Here is a 25,209-nt window from a genome sequence, read left to right on the forward strand (position 1 = left end):
TTCATAGACAGATGATTATTGCAGCTAATTTTTACTACAAAATTTAACAAGAATTTTGCATAGTTACATATTTATTAAACAACCATATCATATATGTTATTGATTGTAATACGTAACGGAGTGCTAAAACAATAATTGTTTCGTAATATTATCTGTACTAGATCTACGAAAGTGCGAAGTCATCTGAAAGATAGCCAATGATCGGAAATGAGTTCAGATCAATCGCGCAATAATATCTATTATATAATTATGCGTGTGTGATTTTTGCCGTGATTATTTTAGTTATAATCAACACGTCAAAAACAAAGATTAACATAAGATATAATCATTACCTGATTAAAAGTCGATACAGTATCAATATAAGAAAAACATTAATTAATTAATTTGGTAATCATTGTTTTAAATCGTAATATATTATTTTATTTAAAAAATACCTAAATAAAACTAATTAACAGTCATTATAAAAACATTTTACAACGTAGAAATAATTCCTACTTTTTCGTATATAATATAAAGCCTTCAAATAAATTAAGTTTTAAAAATTTTTTGCTGTCCTCCATAATATCTTATGATAAATCGAAGGAAAATGAAATGGTAACAAGGAGACATCGTGACAGCATAGTGCTATAGTGCTATAGTGCTATAGACATAGTGTTGGTAAATGAAGGAAATTAACCTCGTAACAAGACTGCGGTTTGACTAATTAGTCGTTCACCCTCGTAAGCCAAATAGAAACGTAATTGCTACATGCGTAACATAAATTCTTATTAAGCGCCAATTGGTATTGTGCCAATTACAAGACAAAGGAATCAATGATCATTTGCGTCTCTGTATTCACATCGATAGTAAGTTTTGAAATGTTTCTTAAAATGATACTAAATAACAATGAAAATACATATTATAATCAGAAAAAAGTAGGTTGAAAACAAACCGAAGAATTACGAACTAGAACTAGATTAAGATTGCATTTGTGAAATTTTTGCAGGAACAAAATCTTTTCTTTACAAAATCTTTCTTTACGTTGTTCTTAGAAACGATTTGCAATAAATATACATTTTCCCACGTTCTAAACCATTACTAAAAAGCGAATAAACTGCAAAACAAAATTAGTAAAACGTATCGCCTTAAGGAAAAAAAATCATTAAATATATATTATTTGTGATTAGATTAAACGTGCTTGCGCCAACTGAGCACAAATCTGCGCGACGTTTGATTGTCGGATTATCAACATAATTTGTCGGATAAACGACCTCGATAAGCTGTTCATTCGAAGAACAGAGATAAGCATGTTCTCAGCGTTAAGTACAACTGTATAGATACATTATAGCAGGACAATCTTATAATTGATTGAATTAAATATCATTATTAACCACAATTTCTTTAGAAATTATAAAGTTGACTAAATAAATAATATAATATGCAGTCAGACAATAAATAATATACTGTATATGAAGACATTAAAAATTGATATAATATAAATAGTAAATAATAAAGCCGTATTTCTCTTAACCGCTTGAATACTAAGAAGTAGCAGTTACGCAGTTACGCTTCTGTTTCATATCGAAAAGTGCTAACGATCGCGATCCCGCTTCTCTGATTTCATGTCTGCACCATAAACATTGATAAGAAAAGGTAAAATTTAAGTCCGTATTCATAGAGGAAAAGTAATGTTAGAACATTGAATAGATATATTACTTTTTTAAAGTTCGTTATCGTGTAAAATTATTAACATTTTTACTTTCATCATAAAAAATATCTAATTGTAACGACAAAACAAGAAAGGCGATAGTGGATTATTTATGAACGTTCGAAATTCTGATCTACAATAGATAAAAGCTAATTACTGAAAGCGCAGAATAAACGTAGGCATGTTGCAAACTACACAAGTTTTCTGAATTGCATCATGTGATTCAGTAATACTGATAAAGATAACGTCAACGTACATATTTATCATACTATTAACTGTCGCGACCACTGTTCACATAATGTATCTAAAACCCACCAGTTTCTAATTTTTTATACATAATATGATATGTATATATTAAATTAAATTAAATTAAATCAACAATACACACATATATATATTTTTCGAGTAGAAAGAGCGAATACAAATTAATCATACATATTATATCACACTTTTACATTTTTCTGTCTTACGAAAATAATACAATATACATTTACAATTTATACCCAGTCAGTTAAGTATTCTAAAAGAAAAGAGATAATCAGTTGTGAAATTATTATTCTATTATATCACTATTTTCACAAATCTATTTAAATATATATTTAATAAATATATATTTAAATAGATATATATTTATTAAATATGTATTTAAATTAATAATTATAATAGAATAATTTTTTAAAAATAATATAATAGATAACATCTGTTAAGCTAAATATAGAATATTTATTTCTATTATTACTACATTCTCTAATCGATTCTAATTTGTTTTATCGGTTGCTTTATCATCAGCTTTTGCCTTTGATTGTTGCTTAATGCGATAATCTGACAGAGCAGCTTTAATTGCGTCCTCGGCAAGCACTGTAATTTGTGAAAAAGCTTATTAAGATCACGAAATCTTAATTTTATTTTAATATTATCCTATATGATTTAATTCTATTATTCTTTTGTGTTTCTGAATTTCAATCTACCTTTATCTTATTCTAAAAATACATATAACTGATTTTTTAATTTACATTTAACACTTAGCCATGATTGCTGATACATATAAGCATACGTATAAGCAAGAGAATCACATTTTTGTGAAATACAATAAATGTTTACTAATTTATAATATTTTTCTAAAACCATTATAATAAATTTGCTTTACTAATTGTATTTATTATTGTATACGATATATCATGAAACAGGATTTTCCTAATCTAATCTAAGTTTGCAATGTAAATAAAAAAATTCTCAATATCAGCATGTGTACTTACTCGAACAGTGTAGCTTGACTGGAGGAAGGCAAAGTTCTTTAGCAATGTCAGTATTTTTCAATGCCAATGCTTCATCCACCTGAAAATAACATTAACGGAATTACAGGATTTTTATATTAATACTTAAAAACTCATATGACATATAGTAAATTAAAATTGTAAAACTATATATATAATACGATATATATTAAAAGATATCTTACAGTTTTTCCCTTAACCCATTCTGTCGCTAAGGAGCTTGAAGCAATAGCAGAGCCACAACCAAAGGTTTTGAACTTGGCATCAGTTATCTTGCCATTTTCATCAACTTTGATCTGCAGTTTCATCACATCACCACAGGCAGGTGCTCCTACAAGACCAGTGCCAACTTGTGTATCATTCTTGTCCAGCGAACCAACGTTTCTAGGATTTTCATAGTGATCCAATACCTATTGTAATATAACATTTTATTAAAATTAAACATTACATTATAACGTAAAACTAAGATATTCTTCTATTCCCTTAAATTCATTAGAAAATAAAAATAATATTGTATAACATTATGTAAAAATAAATATTATGCTATAAATATATGAGATAAAATTTGAATCGTAATAGAATGCAGCGCACATTATTTTCCCTAAAATATGCAACTTTCGTAGAAATTGTCTATATCGCATTTATACTCGTAATAAAATTAGTGTTTACACTAGATGTTTAACGGTTGATACATTAATTTTGGAAATATAATTAAATCCAAATACATATTAATAGAGGCTAGAAATCACGTGTACTACCTGGAAATCCAAACTACAAATACACAAATATACAATAAAAATATGACAACGTACAGATATAAATAACAAATCGTCACATGTTTAAGAATAAATACAATAAGAGGTTAGGACTGATATAATGATGAGAATATACGATTAAAATTATAGTTACGTTTGCATGATAATATACGCTGGGAACGCTTCGTGAGACGAGCTTGGATGTCACGCTGATTCCAGCAGGCAATGCCCGGAATAATGCCATTTCGTTTTATACAAACTTGATCATGGATCACTTTAATCTAAGGATTAGAAAAAGCAACCAGTACTCTGTTGAGCAACAATGAGCAATCCGGAAGCTCGAAGTATGGTATATAGTTCTTAGTGCGCAAACTCGCTTTTGCAAAAGCGAGGACGATTTTGCGCCATCTAGGCATGAACTCTGACGAACTAAATGAGTTAGCGACGAAATTCATCGATAATTCAGATTATGCGAAAGCAAAATGTGTTAAATTAATCGTGCCATTGCTTTCGATCACAAGAAGCTAACAAAACTGTCTTTAGAGCGGATTTCAAATTTCATACAGAACGATTGCAAGAGAGACAAGGATCGCAAAAATATTAGCTTTTGTCTAGCCAATGTTTCAACAGTCCCGTCCATTTGCATAATATATTGACGTTAGTAGCAACCCTGGACATATATTTATAACATGGTGACCCGAAGTCGATCGTAGTGCATCAAAGTGCTTCGCAAAAAGAAGAAAAAATGCATTATTCAAAGTCCCGCTCGTTTGATTACCCATCGCCGCCATCTTGATCAGTAGTTTTTAATTGTGTGTTTCTGGCTTTGTTTCCCCTCTTACATGCTCCATTTCTACATCTATGGATAATTGTAACATATCTAAAGTATTGTATCTATCTTTTCAGAGTTCTTTAAAGAAAAGCTAAAAAATAAAATAAATATATGAAATCTACAATATTAAAAATAAAGAAATATAAATTATTATAATTTCATGTGCACTTTCTGCGTGTATCGATAAATCATGGATCAATATTTTAAAAGCTACGAAGAATTTGATGTAAGTGAGTAAATATATGTATGTTGCTCATATAATATTTGTCATTTATGAATTGTTTTATTATGCGTTTTTAGGTTCATCACTTAATGCTTAGCGATAATGCACGTGTTTTAGCATACAAAACTGCTATTTTTAATTGCAAAGAAAAATTTCAAGATAAAATAGTAATGGATGTTGGTGCTGGCTCAGGTAAGTGTGTATATTAAAAATTATTAGATTAATTATTTTAAAATTCATATATAAATTCAATGTTAATATTATTCATTACATTATTTATACAATTAATTATATTATTAAAAACTTATAATGCATAATTATAGATATATTGTTTATGTATTTATAGGTATATTATCAATTTTTTGTGCTCAAGCTGGTGCAAAAAAGATTTATGCAGTAGAAGCAAGTATGCTAGCAAGGACTATCGAACAAGTGTTGGTAGAAAATAATGTACAAAACAAAGTTGAAGTTATTCATTGTAAGGTAGAGGACATCTGTCCAAGTAATGTGGAAAAAGTAGATATAATTGTTTCAGAATGGATGGGTTTTTATTTAGTACACGAGGGGATGTTAGATTCTGTACTTTATGCTAGAGATAATTTCTTACGAGAGGATGGTTTATTATTTCCATCCGTTGCAAAATTATATGCTTCACCGTGTCAGTTACCATCTATGTATGAATTTTGGGATGATGTGTATGGAGTCAGTATGAGGTAATTATATAAATATTTTTATAAAAAATAAACTTTTCAAACAAAGAACATGTTTTTAAAAATAAATAATTTTCTGTATTTGAATAAGGCATCATTATAAGAGGTGTATTTATTTTACAACATGCTGAATTTTTGTTTAGATGTATTGGGAAAGAGTATAGAAAAGTTAAATCCGAAAAGCCAGAAATACTACTCCTAAATCGAAATGACCTTCTGGCAGAAGGTAAATTACTCGCTTGGTTAGATTTGAACTGTGTGTCTATGGAAGAAATAAATCTGCTAGGTGGAGAAGATTATGTGTCAGTATGTGAAAAGGATGGAAAATTTCAAGGGATATGTATTTGGTTTACGGTGGAATTTCCAGATGGCTCAGAATTATCTACAGGGCCTTGCAATGAAGCAACACATTGGAAGCAAACTGCAATTGTTTTGCCAACAGATATAGAAGTATTACAACATCAACCTGTAGCCTTTAAATTGACATTTGAAAAAGATGCATTGAATTCAAGATGTTATAATATAAAATTAATATTATTGGACGCAGAAGAGATAGAACACGATATTCCATGTAATTGTCATATGACAAAATGCATAGTAACAAAAACGTATATTGAAAGTCAATCAAATGAAGAAAGTGTTTAGCCAATATGAAATATATGTATAAATATATGTAACAAAAAATATTGATTTTTATGAACTTTTGTAATATACTAAAATAAAATAGATCTAAAAACTTACAGATTCAAGTGACTGCAAATACCTTCTATGTTACAAGAGAGATTCGAATCCCAAATTGCCCCAAATATTATATTTGTAATCTATCGCTCATTTACTAAAAATCTGATTACAAAAGCATGCTTACATATAATACTACAGTATGTATATAGATATACTATAAATATCATATAATATAAAAATCATCAACATATATTTACGGTCGATATTAAGTTCTTCGTATATAAATAAAATAATTTTTTATGTTAAATTTGTCTGCTTTACATGATAAATTTTGATTGTACGTACGTCATGCTATTTTTCGAATAACGTGTTTGACTCACGTTGTACGGATATCAGCTGTCAGATGCATCAGTGATCAGATACGTCAGACGGTGATTTAATGTGGCACAATCTTATGTATATTTCTTAGATATACTTAATTGTTTATAATAACTAGTGAATATTGCATTTTCTGTTCATTTCTTTATAAATGTAAGTATGAACACTATAAAGAACATATATTTTATATCAATTCGTTTATCTATATCAATTCGTAATTTTTTTTTATCATTTAGGTTAGATGCATAGATAAAAAAAAATGCAAAAAATGTCATTTTCTTCATTACTTGTCACTCGTCATAGCTATAAAATTGTAGATAGACTTGATACAAGATTGTTGTATTATATATTGAGCAGAATAAACTAGTTTGGTCTGCTGTTTCATTTGCTTTGATACAAGAAACAATGATCTAGATTTTCACTATTATATAAATCATTTACATATATCTATCACACAGAAAGCTTCATAATCATCAAAGCTTCATATGCCACATTAATATAATATTTTGCATCTCATTATTTCTTGCTCTTAGATAATACATAATGATACGTAGGTCATTGGTTGGGATGTAAGCCATGCAGTGGATTCAAACGTTCATCTGTCTCGTCGCGCTTGTCTCGACGACAACATGCAGCGATATAACGCCTGCCGTATTTGGCAGCGTGTTGGATGGTATGCCAGCAGCCTTTGGCGACTTCAATTCCGATGAATTGACGGACGTGTTTATGCTGCGCAAGGATGGCCGAACAGTGGAGATATTCCTGGCGGCTGAGCAAGAACCCCTATTGCAACCTGCACCGAGTCTGAATTGCTCGTTTAAAGATCGCGTGACCAGTGTGGTGCCAGGCGATTTTGATGGCGACGTCTTCATGGACATCCTGGTGACGACTTTCAATGATGAGCGGAAACTCACGTTTGCACATATATTATGGGGTGGAAACGGGCATCTTAACTGCAGCAACGAATCAAATCCGGTGATAGAGATGCGTGATCAGCCGTTGGCGTTGGACTACAATCAAGACATGATCATCGACCTGTTCGGGGTGGATAAACATAACAGAAGAGTGTTCTGGATATTTCATGAAAATAGAACGGTGGAAGTGCGCAAACTAGACAATTTGAACTCGGAGCCCGTTAGAAATCCACACTCCAATGCCTTCCTGGACCTGAACAATGATTTCCTGCCAGATCTCGTGATCACCACAAAGAAGGCCTTCGAGATATGGCTGGGCACGGAACAAGGATTTGAGTCCCCTTTTGAAATCAATCTGCCGTATAATATCTTGCTTGACAAGTCCTTCAAGGGACAAATCGGGCAGACTCTTTATCTGGACGTCGAATTGACTGGGAAAATGGCACTTCTTTTGCCATTGTGTTTCGATGACAAGTGTGCCAACAGCACAATAATGATGTACCTGAACGATAAATGGCACAATCTGAAAGTAAACTTCCTCGATCCAAATAAGGTATTGTGGGGTTTCGTGGAACCAGACGGTCATCGTTACACGGACACCGTCACTTTGCGCGGTGGTGATTTCAATATGGACGGTTATCCGGATCTGCTGGCAACTCTGCAGTACTCAGATGGGAAACACATGCAGTCGTTCTTGTTGCAGAACGTGCTGTGCAACAATTGCGATGGCTTCAATCGTACCTTTGACGTCAAATGGCAGGCGTTGAACCCATTTTATAATAATTCCGCGATGGCGGTATTTTACGATTTCTATCAGGATGGCATTCTGGACGTAATCCTGGTAGAGTACGACAAGGCAAACGGTCTCTATCGTACCGCGGCATTCAAAAACAGTCTGGACTACGATGCGAATTTCGTTAAGGTGATGGTGCTGACCGGGCGCACCAACAGCATGTACCCAATCTCACCAGGCTCGCTTGGCAAGAAGAAGAGGACTTACGGCACCAATTTACCAGGACCATCGATTGCATATAGAACTACTACGCAGGATGGTAGTCCGCGTAACGCGATCGCCGCACAGTTACCGCAAAGCGCACACTTTTCCCTCAACTTGCCGTATACCACTTTTGGTTTGGGAAGGACGCCCAATTTTGTGGATGCTCTTACGATAGGGGTACGTGAAGGGGTAATCGCTAATTAGCTTTAGATTAATAGTAATTGTGTTAACTAGCATTCCAAAAAGAAAACTTTTCATTTCAGGTCGGCGGTAAGTCGCGAGAATGGCCGCAAATCATTCCAAACTCGCAAATGGTCGTTATACCGAATCCAATCGCCGAACCATCCAGGTGGAAGGCTCAACTTTTTGTAACACCCAGCAAATTGATTCTACTAAGCGCAGCTGCTTTAACCGGCACTTGTGGTCTGATTACGGCCATTATTCTCGGCTTGTATTGGAAGGAAAGGAGAGAAGACAAGATTGAAAGGCTCCAGGAAGCGCACAGGTTCCACTTTGACGCGATGTAGATAGGAAGGCGATAGGAGGAGGGCATGATATATAATTAAGGCTTATTTAAGATATCGGTTTATTGATTCATAATTATTTAATAAATAAATCGCGCTTAACATTCTACTCAATTTCGCATGAATCATACTTGCCATTCATAGCTCTGACAGCAAACGTCGTGCATCGTGTTTTTCTTTTCAATCGCAGAATTTGCATTTTTGGTATGAAGGAATTGCTGTCAGAGAGTTAAATTAACAATTTACCTACTCTTCCTTGTCACTTTTATAAAACAACGATACTCGTCGGTGTTGTTTTCTCACGGGACGATCGTCGCGTCGAGCGCGTAAATGTGTGTGTGTGTGTGTATATATATCTTAACAAACGATCCTTGCGCCGGAATATTTTCTTTTCCATCTTTTGGTCTCTGCGCGTCGTACGCGCCATAGTACGCTGTCAGTCGGTCTAAGCTAAGAGGGATGTTTCGCTATTGGCATCGATCATTCTTTATGGCAGGGTTTAAGTCATTGAAATACGGATGCGCCATTGCTTCCTCCGCTGATAGCCGTAGAGCCGGATTACACACTAATAATCTCTGTAAATCAATCGAGCAAGAAATTACGATTCAAGACTTGATGTAAAACTCTACAAGTGCTATATTTTCAAAAAGTTATTCTTTAATGTAATTTCTCAATACTTCTGGAGAAGTAAAATAAACAATTTTCTACTTTTAAGATTTATATTTATGGCACTTACAGTCTTTTCAAGTCAAGTTTTCAATCGACAGAGACTTTGTCTCATCTGTGTACGTATACTAAATAAAATAATTGAGATAATTTTTCTCTTTGTCAGAGAGAGAGAGATTTACTCTATATAAATATTTATACACGTTATATAATATTATTTTTGAATTACCTGCGCTAGTCTCATGATATTTAATTCTTTTTTATTTGTTAAAAAAGCGTTTCCTTCCTATTGTTATACATTTACTAACATTGGTAGATGGAAGAAAATTTTATTGTACAGTTATACAGCGCATATCATTTTAATAATGTATTTTCTATTCCATTAGAGAAGCTAACTAGCAGCGTCATTATATTCCGCATTTCTATTCGTTTGATAATGAAAATAAATATAATTTACCTGGAGCAAGTCTTTGCCTCTTGAAGTGAGTTTGGGCGTAACCTGTGCCAATCCTTGCGTAGGATGGTATTGCGGGAAAGGCTTGTAATCGGGAAGTGTCGTTAAATCTGGCCAGGTCTCTTCCGTCGGTGTGCCCAGCATTTTGAATATTCTTTTCAACTGATCATCCACGTCCGATCCGGGAAAAAGTGGTCTACCAGCATTCGCCAATTCTATGACACACCAAGACAAGAGATATCGATTTTATTTTATTTTTTTTATTTTTTATCATACAAAAAGATCACTGAACGTTTACCAGCAAATATGCATCCTGCGCTCCACATGTCAATGGACGTTGTATACAATTTTGCTCCAAACAGAACATCCGGAGGACGGTACCATAACGTAACAACTTCTGCCGAGTAACATTTTACAGGAATACCAAATGCTCTCGCTAATCCAAAGTCAGCAAGTTTCAGCTCCCCATTCTGTGAATGATTCGTTATTTAATCTAATACAACAAATAAATGCAACAAGAGAAAAATGTTGCCGAAAACAGTGCGTTTTCCCTTTGGAAATATATAAAACATGATATAAATATAGAAACAAAGTATCTTTACTTTATTGATGAGCAAGTTTTGTGGTTTGAGATCTCTGTGTAAAACATTTCTACTGTGGCAGAATGCTAATCCTCTTAATAACTGATATCTGAAAAGTAAGCACAAATTCAGAATAATTTCGTCGTTTGTGAAATAAATCAATTTCTCAAAAGAGGAATCTTACAGGAATGATTTAACGACGTCTAGATCAATCTCCCCGTTCAGACTGTCAAAGTACTTCTTGAGATCTTGGTCGCAGTGCTCGAATACTAACGTAAGCTTCTTATCGCTGTGTAACACATCATAAAGACGAACTATATTCTTATGCTTGAGTTCCTTCAATAGACAGATCTCTCGCAGTGCTGATGACGGCACACCCTTGGCAACATAAAGAAAACACGAGTGATAAGATGTTAATATCAGATATCAAGGAGAATATGCATCGGCCTTCGTTGAAAAATTATTTTTGACACGACACGAGGAGTGCGCGTTGCGTTATAAATAAAACACGAGCGATCGATTGATTAAATTAATCGGAACGCCGCGCCGGTCTCGCCGCAAGTAGCAGGTGGGGATCGCAACGAGGGAGATTATACGGAAAGAAAAAAAAAAGCATGTCGCGCACTACCTACTTCATCGTCATCGTCTAGTCGCACTCGTTTCAGCGCGACGATTTCGTGTGTCTCGCGATTCTTAGCTTTGAACACGGTGCCATAAGTGCCTGAAAACAAGAAAAACCAATTGGAGAGGAGGAGTCTCCACACACAGTCTCGATAGTGTTGACAGAGCGGAACACCGGAGCCGCGCGACGCGCAACTGACAAGTCGCCGCGGACGACGCCGCGCGTCGCGACGACGCCCGTTGTTCGTCGATCTACGCGAACGGCTCACCTTCTCCTATTTTCTCGAGCTTCTCATATTTTTGCATATTTTTGCTGATCCACGAGCGGAACGCGCACACACGCACGCACGCACGCACGCACAGTCGCGCCACAGTATACACAGTGGCGCAACTCCGCCGAGCCGAGTTTGTTTGCTAGAGCATAGTACGCATGCACGGAATAAGGAAGTTACTTCGTAACACAATCTCAATTTTTATCTCTTTTTTTTCAGCACTATTTAACATTTGTTGTTGAAGCGCACTACATGAGAAGAAAAATTCTATCCATATTGTTGACTCTACAAGTCGAAAATCAAAATTACGAAAAGAAATTTGCTTCTTACTTTCATTTATTATTCTGTGTAATTATACTATTACTTTATTTCTTTATCAAAGACAATGCGGAATCTCATAGGTTTTTGAAACTAATTTTTGAGATAATTTGCGCGATTATTGGCATTTACAAAATGACAATCCACCTTTCGACTTTAAATGATGCAGTTAGGTTATCATTCTAGGCGCTGCTAATCGTCCGTGTATTTCAAAAATTAATTCCAAGATACTCCACTACGAGCCTCTACTGATTTTGATCGAGAGATGAGATAGTAGTATAGCTCAACGTCGAATCAGACAGATTTATTTTTCAAATAGTTCAATAGCCGATTAGCTATAATCTATATTTTTCTTTAGTACAATATAACAACAAATAAATAAAATTTTATTTAATATCATAATGTTTAATGTATATGTAATATGTTCCTTTTTTTACTTTTTAACAATTCGCTCTTTCGATTATTTATATTCAACTTCAGCTGAATCTAGAGCTTTTGGCAGATTATGATATAAAGAAGAGAAAATTTTTAAGGCGTCATTTTTTGGTCTTACTTAAATAAGATTTATTAATGTTTAATGTTCTTTCTGAAAGGTGCTTGGTTGTAACATTCACAAAGATAATTATGTATTTGATATATCATTTTTTTACCAGCGTAATTTTTGCGATGATAAACGCAATTATCGTAATATATATGTGTCAGCGTGTAAGTTATAATAAATTTTGTATTCTTTTATATGTAAAAATTTTAATATTATATATATATATATATATATGCATGTGTATATGTACTAATTTATGTATTGTCAAAGTTTTCCTTTTTTTTAAATAAAAAATGACTTAAATTTATTTTTATTTACATTTTATATAAGTAGTAAATATAATTCCATATGTTTGTGCTGTAGATATATTTATTTAAAAAATACATGATTTTACATAAAGTACATGCAAATAATATTGTGCAAAATATTTCAGTTTTTCCGAGTGAGGAAAGAACATTATCAGATCATGGCTGAAGCTGAGAGATTTATTTCGATTGTAATGAATATTTTACAAAAAACTATTTTATTGAAATCATGATAGTGTATGAAATTATGATTAATATGTTTCGAATAACGTTGTCAATAGATTTCTGAATCACGTGCGAGCCTCGACTATATCAGCTCAAAGATATCTGAAGAAATGAATGAGGTAGATAAATTAAATAAATTACATCTGTTGTTTTAAAAACTCTCTAATATAACGTAGCACATATTTTAACATCACTCATATATATATAGATGAAGGAAGACATTGCCAGAGAATTATCCATTACCGATCATTTAACAAAGCTGAGCTCAAAAATAGGCCTGTTGCTACAACGTTATTCCGATTTGGAGCAAGAATTGATAGAGGTCTGTACAATTACTAAACAAGTAAATAGATATCATATTTAAAAAAAAGTAAAGATACACTTTAAGAAATAAACTTCAACGATGGATAAAATTAAGAATATTTTTTTAGGAGGTACGAAAGAAACACAACATGAAAAGCGTACAAATTGAGACACCGGTTGATATCAACGAGGAAGTTAAAAATATTCTCATGGCGATAAGAAAGAAGCAACCCCAACAATTGGATCGTCCGCAAACGCCAAGAAAACTACTAATATCGACTACCACTTCTGCGGGGATAAAAGATTCTCAGCTGCAAAATCCCATCGCGAGCCCAAAGCTTTTCACGTTACAATCGTGCGATTTCATCGATTTTTCGAATGTAGTAACATACAAGAAACAAGAAAAACCTCGAACACCCGTTCATCCTGAGGTACAATTGTTAAACGACTCGAGACCTGCAGCTGACACAAAACCAATTGGATTTCGGCCGTCCTGGAAGTGTGAGGCTTGAAATAATCAGAAATCAAACTTGTTTTCGTAATGTTCTCTGTTTTTTTTTCTTGATGAGTGTATTTCTTGAAGACAATGGAGAAAAAATTTTAATAGTAAAATTAAATGGAAAAATAAACAAATAAAGAAAGTATAAAGAGAAATATAATGACTGAAAATGGCAAATAAATATTGTTCTCTCTATTTGGGTAGCACATTTTTGCAGACTGACAGCGTATGTAAAAGTACAGAGGATGAATTACGTGATACATCATATCGGATTTCTATTCTATTCAACCAAGTTTCGTCTAAATGACAAGAACGTTAACTGTTTCAGATAATTCCAAAATTTGTTACAAGAAGAGAAAAATCTTTGCAGAGTCACGTGCTTTGGACATGAAAATATTCTGAATATTCTTGCGCAATTACAATCTTTTTATTAGACGAGTTTTCTCAAAGAGAGAGACGTTCCATAAATTTGTATTACTTATTGTTTTGTTTCTAATTCTATCACGTTGAATATATAATCTTGCGCAATATAATTCTCAGAGTTAAACATTGAGTAGAATTATTATATACAATTAATTACACATGCATAATGTACACATGCCGTCCATATATATATATTAAGATATGGTTATTTTTACGGCGTAACGTGTCACAAGAAGTCTTTGAAAATTGCAACATCGAGAACATGCAAGAGTCTTTTTAGAATAAATCCAATTACTTTACTTGACAACAATCTCGAAATAAATAATAATTAATATCTGCGCTCTGATATATTCTAAAAATTCTCATATGTATGTGTGTCCATAAAATCTTTTGTAAGCGTAATCAAGTAAAATATAATATCGCTGCATTCTCTTAAAATCATTTGTTTTAATTTATTCAGCAAGTTTGTTTGACAGAAATTTTTTAACTATCATTTATCGCGTGTTTAATTTCTTATCGTAAATGTATCATAATTTCTGTAAAAATAAAATGTAAGAAATGATTTTAATGTGCATTAAATCCCCGATCATTTCCAAAAATTTCGCGTAAATTAGGAGAAAATTTTGGAAAAAATGGAGCACGAGATGGAGCGCGATTCACGTTTTGCAATATTATGCGCTTCTTCTCCGCTTGCCCTTCGCTTTTTCCTTGTCCCTTGTCGCAGTATCTCTGCCTCTTGCCTCTCATATTCTGCGCCAATTAACGTCGTTGTCTGTCTGCCAGATAATTATCGAGCCTTTTGACAAATCCACTCCAGCCAACCCGATCGATCTCGTCGAAATTCCGTTTGAAGAAACTGTCAAATGCTGTATCGATTTCATCGATGTTCCTCTTTGTGAAACGATCAAAGACTGACCGGTCGATTTCGTCAAAATTACCTGGCCGTACGTTCATTCTGATGAGCCGCCTGCAACAAGTCCACAATTACAAATACACTACAGCGAATCTGTCAGAATAACTATGTTTATTTAAATATATCATTTTTTAAATTGAATTAATAAATAATAAAATAAAAAAGACAATAAAAAATATCATAGAACCAACAAATAACACTTGTTTCAATAATGCAATAATGTCATAATTAAATGTGAGAAAGATGTATTATATAATATAGAATTATCGTATAGCTCTCCTTAATTGTATTTTTTATCTTATTCGATAAAATCGAGTAATGTAATTGAATACGGACAGTGATATCTATCATTCAGCAGTGAGAAGTGGAAAGAAAAAGACCGAGTTCGCGTTTGTAATAGAATCCGTGAAAACGCGATGAAAATCCGTGAAAAAAAACGAATATATCGAGTTTGGTAAGAAAATCAATTCCCTCATGCGTGATCGTTTAACAAACGATATAGAGGTTGGCCATTTTTAGCTTTTATTCCATTCCATCGAAATAGGTAGAGAAATATGTATAAAAAAATATTTCTCTAAGAAGAAAAGAAAAATATTTCTGTGCAAGGAAACAAGTACAATTCATGATAAATTGTGCACATAAGGTGAATAACTGAGTATATAATAACTATTTTCATTTCGTCAATCTCAATAATAATATTCAAGAGAGGATTCATCATATTGCAGCTCTCTCAAAAATATAGTCTCACGAAATAAAAATATAGCACATATATTTTCATACATACGAAAGGAATTCAATAATTAGTCTATATCGATTATAACTTACCTTACTGGTACGAACCTCTTACTTTCACCAAAAGTTGCTCCAGACAATGAATCCAATCCTCGACGTCGCAGTATACGATTGCTGCTGATACCATCTAAATTGCGACTGCCTGCACCTTGAAAATTTCAGAAAACTGTATGTCTATATTGATTGCAAGAATTTTAAAAAAGATGCCTACATTTCAAAATTAAGGTCACATACATTATTTTCTAAGTATAAAACATCTTTTCAAGATTACGTTTAATTAATAAAGAATATATAATCTATACATATAATCATCTCGTTTCTCATAAAATATAAGATGTAGAATATAATTTAAGAGAAATCTTTCTTTTAACATAAAATTAAACAACAAAAAGTAAAAAATGAAAATGCATTTCTGTATATCATCTTCTTTTCAACATTACAAATTTATTATGATTTTGTTTGTTTAATTGAATTAAAGCAAAACTACACATCTTGAATGCATATTTATTAAATATGATCAACCAGCTTCAATCTTTTACATAGGGTGTACAATGTACGAGATAAGCAGAATATACAATGCTAAATCATAAAACAGCATAGAGAAGCTGTTTGCATTTAATACAATCGTTATGTTGATCTTTTTCTTTCGCCTTATATGGATTCATCTTGCCATCTCGATCAAGCACCACCACAAAATCACAGCAAACTTCTCAGGAGATTTCCGCCACCGATGTGATCCAAATTTCGTACGAGATTTCCGCCACCGATCTGATCCAAATTTCTCACAAGATTTCCGCCTCCGATCTGATCTAGGTTTCGCGCAAAGTGCAGCTTTGGCGAGAACTGATGAACATGCTGTTTCGTTTCGCCATTCGGATAGCTGATGCTTCTAACCAGATTCCCACCGCCTATCTGATCCAGATTTCTTACGAGATGCCCACCACCGATCTGGTCCAAGTTTCTCACAAGATGCCCACCACCAATCTGATCCAGATTTCTCACGAGATTTCCACCGTCGATTTGATTCAGATTTCGCACTAAGTGCCCACCGTCGATCTGATCTAGATTTTTTACGAATCGCCTGTCTCCCTCTCGTATATTCTTCAATATATCACGTTCGGATAATAGGTTCATAAATGATTCGTCATTTGCTTCTTCGCCATTTAAATCAAGGCCATATGGATAATTTGTTGGATTTACAAATGTTTTGAAGTTGTTTGAAGAATTGAAGGAATTTCCGTCGCGGAATCGTTCAGCAGTTAGAAAAGATCTCTCTTGGTCGCCGAGTATTTGTTTGCCATTGACAAATTCCAGAATCGAGCGATTGTTTTCTTCGTCAAATAAACGTCTGAGTTGTTTATCAGTGTCTCTCACAAGATGTCCGCCACCAATTTGGTCCAAGTTCCGTTTTGCATCTTGAATTATTTCTACGAGAAAATAATAAGAATATAAAAGTAATATGACCTTTTATTCAGAATCAAAACCGACATTATTTCGATGAGTACATTTTCCAAGGCAAAAGTATTTACATCTTATTTGCATTGTACAGATGCAATTGATAAAAAAAGTAAAAGAATAAATACAGATAAAATAATACAGATGTCAAAATTTCAGTGCAAGTATAAATTCATCGAAATAACAAGTTTCGGATTAGCGATCCTCGTTTTGTATTTGATCGCAACGCCAATTTACAATTGTGATTCGTGCAACGGTGCCATGCGCTACATATTAATATCGAAAAAACCAAATATTTAAGGTCAGCTGACGAGCAATTTCTCTCAAGTGCCATTAAATAATCATTGCTAATAAAAAAAGTATACTAATTTCTTTAAATTGCTATCATACTTGCTATTTGTTATATAAATAAAAAAGGTATATACGATTTTATGGTATTTAATCAATAATATCTAATTAATAATCGTGCAATAGGAGTTTAACGAACTATCTCGTATGTATAGGTGCAACATCATGCAAAGCTCTGTCATAGCATGCGCAAACATGTTGCATTAGCGGATTTTCACACCTAGACTGTCTTTACGCTTACCTCTCATGGGCATCGGTTGGATATCACGTTAATTATATTAACAACGTACGCGTGCACTGTGCGAAATACGTGAAGTTTTGCGGAAATTATGCGAGTCCTAAGCTGATTGCGAGTTTCCCAGATGTGTAATTTAAGCTCTACGTGAACTCTGTTCGTATCAATAATAATTCTGGAGCTGTACCGCTGGACACACGCACTTTAATAAATAAATCATTAATAGCACGATCTACTATGAAAACGACAGACGATGAGCGGCGTATAGTAGGAGAGAAGATATATACTTCAAGAGGCCAAGATGACAATATGAATAAGTAACGCGTATTCGAATTATTAAGTTTAGACCAGCAGCAGCAGTAGTTACATGTTATATCAATGTTTCATCGTTGCGAGCACGTTCGTACATTAATTATTAATAAAATCTCCAAGTACTATCAAGAGACCAACATGCGTTTTCAGTTGGACAAGAAAGTTTGCCAGCACGATGCGAATGTTACAATAATTTCTCGTAAAATTAAATTCTCATTAAAAAGCAATCTATGATGAAATACTCTATACATTTATTCTTTTAAAGTGGCTATATTTTATTAAAAATAACATTAATGGAATACTAACGTATCAAAAACGTCCGTAAATTAGCTTATTTGATCAAAATTTCACCATTCTTTCACATTTACATAAATTATTGATACGGCTACTGTATGTGTGATTATTCTACTGAAACAAGCACGTCAATAATCTTGATTTACATTTTTTAAATTGATTAACATGAATATTAATTGAGCTGTTTGAACAACGAAATTAATTGTTTTCCGTGTCCTGTTTTCCCAAATAAACGAGGATGCCTCGCAAAGGCAACTTTATAGCACTTGGATCTCCCATTATTGGATCGTAATATCCTAATCGAGTCATAAAGCATAGTCAGAGAGGTACGCACCGTAATAAGTCTCGTAAATATCGTATATCGCGCTTCTATACATCTTTTATTCATTAAAATGCATTTACACATGTTCTGCAATTTATTCATTATCTATTATTAATAGTTCGTTTCCGTAGAAATAGTGATAGGAATTGGTCGATACCCGCTCTATAATTAAAGTCAGATATAAAACAACATTTCTTGACACTCAAAAATATACATATATAAATAAATATATACTTATGCAATATATAATCACTTTTAAATTTTAAGTGTAATTAATTTTATTTTTGTGATGCATAGTGAAACTATTCCGGGCGTAACATGAACATAATTGATGCACAATCATCCGAGTAATTAATTGAAGTCTATAATGTAAATACAACGGGCATATGCACAATTGATCAGACCAGACAATCTTGACACACGATTCTAGGTGATAGACAGAAGTGATATATCAAAGGGCAAAGGATCACGGTTTGCGTATAGTAGCCTCGGTGTAGTATTGATCACGCATCCTTTTTTCTCTCTTGAGATGATATATAATTCACTATAATTAGACGATGCGTGTGAGGCGATACTCACTTTCAGATAAAAGACAAAGTGCGATTTGCTTAACAGCGCCGACCTGTTGTATTTGCTAACAATTTCTATGATAAAATGTTTTTTCTATGAAAAGCAGCGTGACTTGCGTTATTTGGCTTCATTCCGCTGATTCCTGTCACGTGATAACGCAATAGATTAAACATAATTTATTCACGCATTTATTCATCAACCTATCTCCACAAATCATCATCCTGTTAGTGAGCGTGCGATAAAGTTACTCTAAAATGCAAGTATTGGGATGCATCTTTCATTTATCCTATATTGCGCCATGTACGTTGTCGCTGTATTATGCCGTTATTATTTGCGATAGCTTTACTATAGATAATTGCTATAAACCAGACATTATTTGTTACTTGTATTTTTTCCTAAAAAGTAAAAATTGGATATTTGACGAATACTCACTGCGATCTTCCCAGTATCTCGCCAAGAAATTCTCCAATGCTGGCGATTCGTACTCGTCCCGTTGTAGAGAGCTCGGACCACCCTGTAAACGAACAAAACTTGTTAATTGTAGCCATGGGCACTTCTTGCGCATAATTTGTATCTTTTATTGCCAATTTAATGGACAAAGTTATAGCTGCAGGCATTTCGCTTTCGTTATTAAACTGTTCAAATTCTTATCCTTTATAGATTATTATGCTTTGTGTCGTCTACATCAGTATTTCTTAGAGATCAAAAAAGCGCATCTTTCAAAGTTGCAAAATGCATCGTACGGCACGAAATTATATTTTATTTAAATGTTGCGAGCTGACGCTATCCTTAATTCTAACAAGCTTGTAAAAATTTAGATCTGAAGAGCAATCAACTACTTCTTCTTTTTAGTGGAAGCCCTATCTGTTTAATCGATAGACTCTCACGAGATCACGATATAATCCAGGATAAAAAAGTTAATTCTCAAACGTGTATAATTCAAAGCTTAATATCACGTGCCGACAGCCACGTGTTAAGCTCGTTCTTGACATGACAACAACGCGTGCTCGTCGTCGATTATTGCGATAGCCTATCGGACTTGCAACAAGATTGCAGTCTGAATTATGCTAAAAATAAAACTTTATTCGTTTTAGCACAAATCGAGGACTTCTTGTGCGAAAGACTACATTATAAAATCCCGGCATAGCCGTTTTGTAGCTTTGACTAAAATGTATTATGACGATCAATGTTGCACGAATATCGCGCGCAATCGACAAACGCTCTTTTGGCTTTCATATTATTTTCACGCTTTTACGACAAGCAGTCTACGATCTCGTTTCCCTATAACATATTTATCGTTTCTCATGAATTTGTCACTTCTTATAGACAGCGCAACTGAAATTACAAACAAGGGCAAAATTGTTTTTCGAAGTTATGTTTATCGTTAAATCATGACATATGACATATTTATAAATTCCGACCCGCGTCAACTCTTCACCGTAAAATAGCAAGCATTTATTTGATATTTAAATAATAATACCAGAGCGCTGAAAAAGAAAACTAAAACTTCTCTGCATACATCTAATATCCGGAATCAATCAAGAATTTTTCTGAAATTAAATCGAAAATAAATTTGTTAAATATAAATTTTATATAAGAATCAAACATAAGTCATATTTCTATAATACCTGATCACTTAATATTATCAATGTCATTTGTAAGACTTGAAGTATTATAACTCTATAAATTCATCAAGTCCATCTTGATTTTGTGCAAACTGCAGATCGATATACAGCAGTTGCAAACTGCTATTTCGTCATCATTTATTTAACGTGCATTAATTATAAGGCTTAAGGTCGACGTTGTATCAGAGATCTCGCGTTCGCTTGAATCAGCCGCTTTTTCCATCCCGTTTTAAAAGCATTCTTCTATTCTCGAGATTTATCGATCATTCGGGGTATTGGTGAATATTCAGTGAAACCGGAAGTCATGTGTTACGCAACGCAACGACGATTGACGTACTCTCGCTCTCGGCGAAACAACACATTTTAGTGATTGGATTGAATTTTGCGAAAAAGCTTTTTGCCTCGAAGTTTTCTGAAGCAGCTACATAGCATGCCGGAAGATGAGCGAGAGGAGAGAACGAACAAGGTGGGAAATTAAATCTCGCGTGTATCGCAAAGCGTCGAAAAACAAACAAAGAAATTTCATAGATTTAATTTCACTCTTAAAATCAAACGTCAACAGTAGAACTTGGATCGTGCTGATAAAATCGCGTTTCTCATCACGCACCGTTACTTACTGTAATAGCGCGAGCTATAGCAGGTAGCGAGTTGCGGTTAATAGTGTAGCTGACGAAGTTAATGAAGTTTCGACCCATTTTAAACAAATGGCAGGCGAGCTATCGACAAAGAATTAAGCGCTTTCCAGGAACAGCTGAGAACGTTTCATAGCAATCTTATTTGGCGATCGCAAAATTATGAAATTAAACTATATAAAAATTATACTCTTCTACAATAATATGTAATACACACACACAAATATATATGTGTTTATAAGCGAAATATACGTAAAAAAGCCAGCTTCATCTATATTCAATATTTAATAAACATTATTTATATATACACACGTTAGATCGTTAAATGTGATTTGTAAAAAACGCCAGAGGATTTGCGAGGATATCGATATTCTCGCGCATACACGTACACATTCTTTACAACACGGATCGAAATGTCATTCGCATTGCACATCGTGCAGCTGCCTCATGGGTACTATTAGTATGCATGGGAAAACTTTTCGCGGAGAAACACACAGCTGCGCATATGTATCATCCGAGCTTTAACCCGTTCAGCCATTGCAAAGCTTCATGCAAAGATCTCTCTGAAGCCTGCTATCGCGAAGGTCTTTGCAAATTACAATCTCGCGTGCCGTATTCGCCTTAAAATTTTGCATTAGAGACAGCCGATGATATCGTCGAGTGAAATATGCAGGAGAATATGTGTGAGAAGTACTTATTCTCCCGACGTTGTACTAGCTTTCTGAACCGGCTTAATTCTATGTAATAACCGACGAGATTTTTAATGAAATCATGTAAAATAAAAGTTGAACATATCATTTCTTCAAGGAAAGAAACTGCTTTAAAGCAGGCCTATCATTAAAGTCTTGGAACAGTGTACCTGACGTAAAGGAACAATTAAATGAAAATATTATAGATAATTATTTAATCAATTGTCACATGACTTTATATATATACCTCGTCTTTTAAATTTCCTCCTTGTCATATTTTTTCTCAAGTTTTAGAAAAATGATACAATGACATTTGTAAATTTTATGATTCGTCTTTACTCTTGTTGATTTTCGCGAAATGTAGAAATTCCATCTTGCAATCTTCAACTGGTACTTTCATCGAAGAATACTGTTGAGGTCACTCAATGTGCGGAAATGTACGCGGCGAAGTCTTTTCCAATATCTGGTGTAACACGTGTGTCTTCATGGCTCATCCGGCGGAAAGCGAGGGAACAAGCAGTGAACAGTCTCGTGCAAATAATGTGTCTCAATAGTAAAGGAAAGGTCGAGGCACGAGAATAGCGGAAAGATTATTCGGAGTTGAATAAAGCGCACTTCGAAGCGCCGTCGCGCGACTCGATGCAACAAGTTGCGAATGTAACGAGGGGCGCAGGGTGGATTATTGGCTAGACTAAAAGTGGGCGACAATCATCTTCTGCAAGTTCTTAAGGACTTAACGGAAAGATTAATATTAAGCGGATGCTTAATAGAATTTCCAAGTGGAGGCGGGAACGCCGTAATTGTGCTGTGGATACTGTGTCTCTCTTTATTCTTCTTTGTTAGTAAAATTCTTCTTTATAAAAAGATATATCACAAAAGGATCTTTTCTTCGTAGGATAATCACTAATTTATTCGCGCAGCTATTTTTTACTGGAAATTTAACGTTGCTACTACAAGTATTTTTATGGACATTAATGGTAACGATTCAAAATATTAAAAGCTTCGTTTTGCAAAAGTGCGATCACTCAGTTTATATTTTTCATTGTTATAAAAATAATTTGATAATATTATAGTTGTAAACATCGTTTATAGATTTTAATAAAAATATTAATAAATAAATTTGGAAACTAATTAGGGAAATTAAGATGAGCAGTCTCACGTGTTTTGTCACTCAATTATGTTAGCTGCAACGTGACAGACATATTCTGATGCAACTAATTACGTACATACTGATGTCACATGCAAAGCCGAATTCAACATCTCATTTACGTGTAAACCGCGATTGTCGAAATTAACGAATAAATAGTCAACTTGCTAGAACGCTCGCTTGCGTTGCTATTTGTAATTATAGTGATTGGCAGCGTGAATACGCGCCTGTTCCACGCACTTGTTGCAAATTAGAGCATAGTGATGAATATCGAAATATCTAATTTAATTATCTTACTAAAATCAACAATTTACCTATGAGACATTAAATTTGTGAATTATAAAATTGTAAAGGTGCAAAATTTCGTGCATTCGATTTTTAAATATTTAACATGCTCTTGTTGTTCACAAGAAAGAAAATTTGACATTTGATAGTCTTCAGAAATCTATTTATTATGTATGCATGCATGTGTGCAACCAATTTTTACTACGCAAAAAATATAGACAAATAAGTATTTGTCGCTCAAATTTAGAAAATCTATCAATGTATTAAAAAAAAAATGAAAATTTAACCAATATTTCATGTACACTTTTATGTTTTCATAAGACAAATATATATTTGGATTAATTTGTTCATTTAAACTATATCAGCTTTAAATTATGTCTTATAATAAAAATATTTGTTCCTTCGTAATTTTCATGCATATGATGTTAAATTTTAAATAGCCACATTTTTTGCAATCGATTAAAGAATTATTTTGCAGTCGAATGAAGAGTTGTCAATGTAATTAAAGTGACAACGATGACACATGAATGAAAGGGACACCTTTACCTGAACGGGTCCAGCCGCCGCGTAAGCAGCTACAATGATGAAGACGATCACGATCGATGAACCAGAAAACGCCATTACGCTGCGTTCAATATGATGCCTAGTACCGACGAATACCGAGACGCCAGAGGGAAAACTAATTGACCACGATTTTCCTCAAACTCGTGTCGTTCACGCCGTGAAAAACGCATGGAGTGCCCTGAGCCTCGTGCTCCCATGAAATATATAGAGGGCTGAGTTCTCCTGTTTAGGAAGGGGTGCAAACGTCGCGCAGACGCGATGCCTGTCGCAACGCGCGGACTTTGATGGCGATTAAATATGTTCCTTTCTTTTCTTTTTTTCGAAATTCGATCCGCATCTCGATATCGACATCTTTAGCGAATGTCAAGAGCGATAGTGAACTTGCTACAATTTTGGAGAAATAAATGATAAATGAATCGAGATATCAATTAGACAAGAATGCAAAATAAGCTTCATGTTTGTTTGTGCAATGGACTAACATGGGATAAATTTTACGATAACATCGTAGCAAGTTTAATTGTGGATTGAATAAATTATGAGACATTTTTAACAGAGCTGCAGTTGAAAAATTGTTTTTATTCTCGACATTTATGAGAATACAAAAAATTGACTTTGCAATATATATTTCATTCCATGCTTCATGAATCATCGCTACAGAATGTAATAATATGTTAAGTTTAAGTAAGCAAGTTATATAATGCTCATCGTATCAATAATTGTGTTAGTAATTCAGTTTCAACATTGTACATCGCCTAGATGTACAAGATATTAATAAAGGTTTATTAATTATTTAATCCATTAAATCGTACGCGTCTCTCTTGGCCATTAGCGACTATCGTCAAA

At 33.7% G+C, this 25,209-nt stretch overlaps 5 protein-coding genes across 7 annotated transcripts; 3 read left to right on the forward strand and 2 right to left on the reverse strand.

The window, feature by feature from the left end:
* Positions 1–2,390: 2,390 nt before the first annotated feature.
* On the reverse strand, positions 2,391–4,060 carry LOC105279163 (iron-sulfur cluster assembly scaffold protein IscU). Its single transcript, XM_011338748.3, has 4 exons — positions 3,871–4,060; positions 3,147–3,371; positions 2,944–3,022; positions 2,391–2,545 (listed from the first exon to the last, which is right to left on the reverse strand). The coding sequence occupies exons 1-4, from the start codon at positions 3,958–3,960 to the stop codon at positions 2,445–2,447; spliced, it is 495 nt and encodes a 164-aa protein (XP_011337050.2). The 5' UTR covers positions 3,961–4,060; the 3' UTR covers positions 2,391–2,444.
* A 514-nt stretch (positions 4,061–4,574) lies between these two features.
* Positions 4,575–6,165, forward strand: LOC105279167 (protein arginine N-methyltransferase 6). 2 transcript variants are annotated; one of them, XM_026967847.1, is made up of 5 exons: positions 4,575–4,774; positions 4,849–4,963; positions 5,118–5,484; positions 5,625–5,707; positions 5,849–6,165. In XM_026967847.1, the coding sequence occupies exons 1-5, from the start codon at positions 4,739–4,741 to the stop codon at positions 6,124–6,126; spliced, it is 879 nt and encodes a 292-aa protein (XP_026823648.1). In that variant the 5' UTR covers positions 4,575–4,738; the 3' UTR covers positions 6,127–6,165. The 2 variants fall into 2 exon arrangements, with proteins under 2 accessions (XP_026823648.1, XP_026823647.1); XM_026967846.1 differs by having other exon boundaries at positions 5,625–6,165.
* A 374-nt stretch (positions 6,166–6,539) lies between these two features.
* On the forward strand, positions 6,540–10,105 carry LOC105279166 (T-cell immunomodulatory protein). 2 transcript variants are annotated; one of them, XM_011338750.3, is made up of 3 exons: positions 6,540–6,693; positions 7,095–8,628; positions 8,715–10,105. In XM_011338750.3, the coding sequence occupies exons 2-3, from the start codon at positions 7,117–7,119 to the stop codon at positions 8,976–8,978; spliced, it is 1,776 nt and encodes a 591-aa protein (XP_011337052.1). In that variant the 5' UTR covers positions 6,540–6,693; positions 7,095–7,116; the 3' UTR covers positions 8,979–10,105. The 2 variants fall into 2 exon arrangements, with proteins under 2 accessions (XP_011337052.1, XP_011337053.1); XM_011338751.3 differs by having other exon boundaries at positions 6,551–6,693; positions 7,074–8,628.
* LOC105279197 lies at positions 9,026–24,573 on the reverse strand. Its single transcript, XM_020031610.2, has 12 exons — positions 24,349–24,573; positions 19,857–19,938; positions 16,587–17,315; positions 15,922–16,036; positions 15,006–15,150; positions 11,567–11,711; positions 11,309–11,397; positions 10,861–11,054; positions 10,698–10,785; positions 10,394–10,565; positions 10,099–10,310; positions 9,026–9,550 (listed from the first exon to the last, which is right to left on the reverse strand). The coding sequence occupies exons 1-12, from the start codon at positions 24,421–24,423 to the stop codon at positions 9,443–9,445; spliced, it is 2,154 nt and encodes a 717-aa protein (XP_019887169.2). The 5' UTR covers positions 24,424–24,573; the 3' UTR covers positions 9,026–9,442.
* On the forward strand, positions 11,642–14,746 carry LOC113561464. The gene is made up of 5 exons (XM_026967848.1): positions 11,642–12,592; positions 12,862–12,924; positions 13,015–13,077; positions 13,167–13,280; positions 13,390–14,746. Exons 1-5 carry the CDS (start codon positions 12,458–12,460, stop codon positions 13,771–13,773), a joined length of 759 nt encoding a protein of 252 aa, XP_026823649.1. The 5' UTR covers positions 11,642–12,457; the 3' UTR covers positions 13,774–14,746.
* Positions 24,574–25,209: the final 636 nt, after the last annotated feature.

This window comes from Ooceraea biroi, chromosome 2 (assembly GCF_003672135.1).
Source record: "Ooceraea biroi isolate clonal line C1 chromosome 2, Obir_v5.4, whole genome shotgun sequence".
Taxonomy (NCBI): Eukaryota; Metazoa; Arthropoda; class Insecta; order Hymenoptera; family Formicidae; genus Ooceraea; species Ooceraea biroi.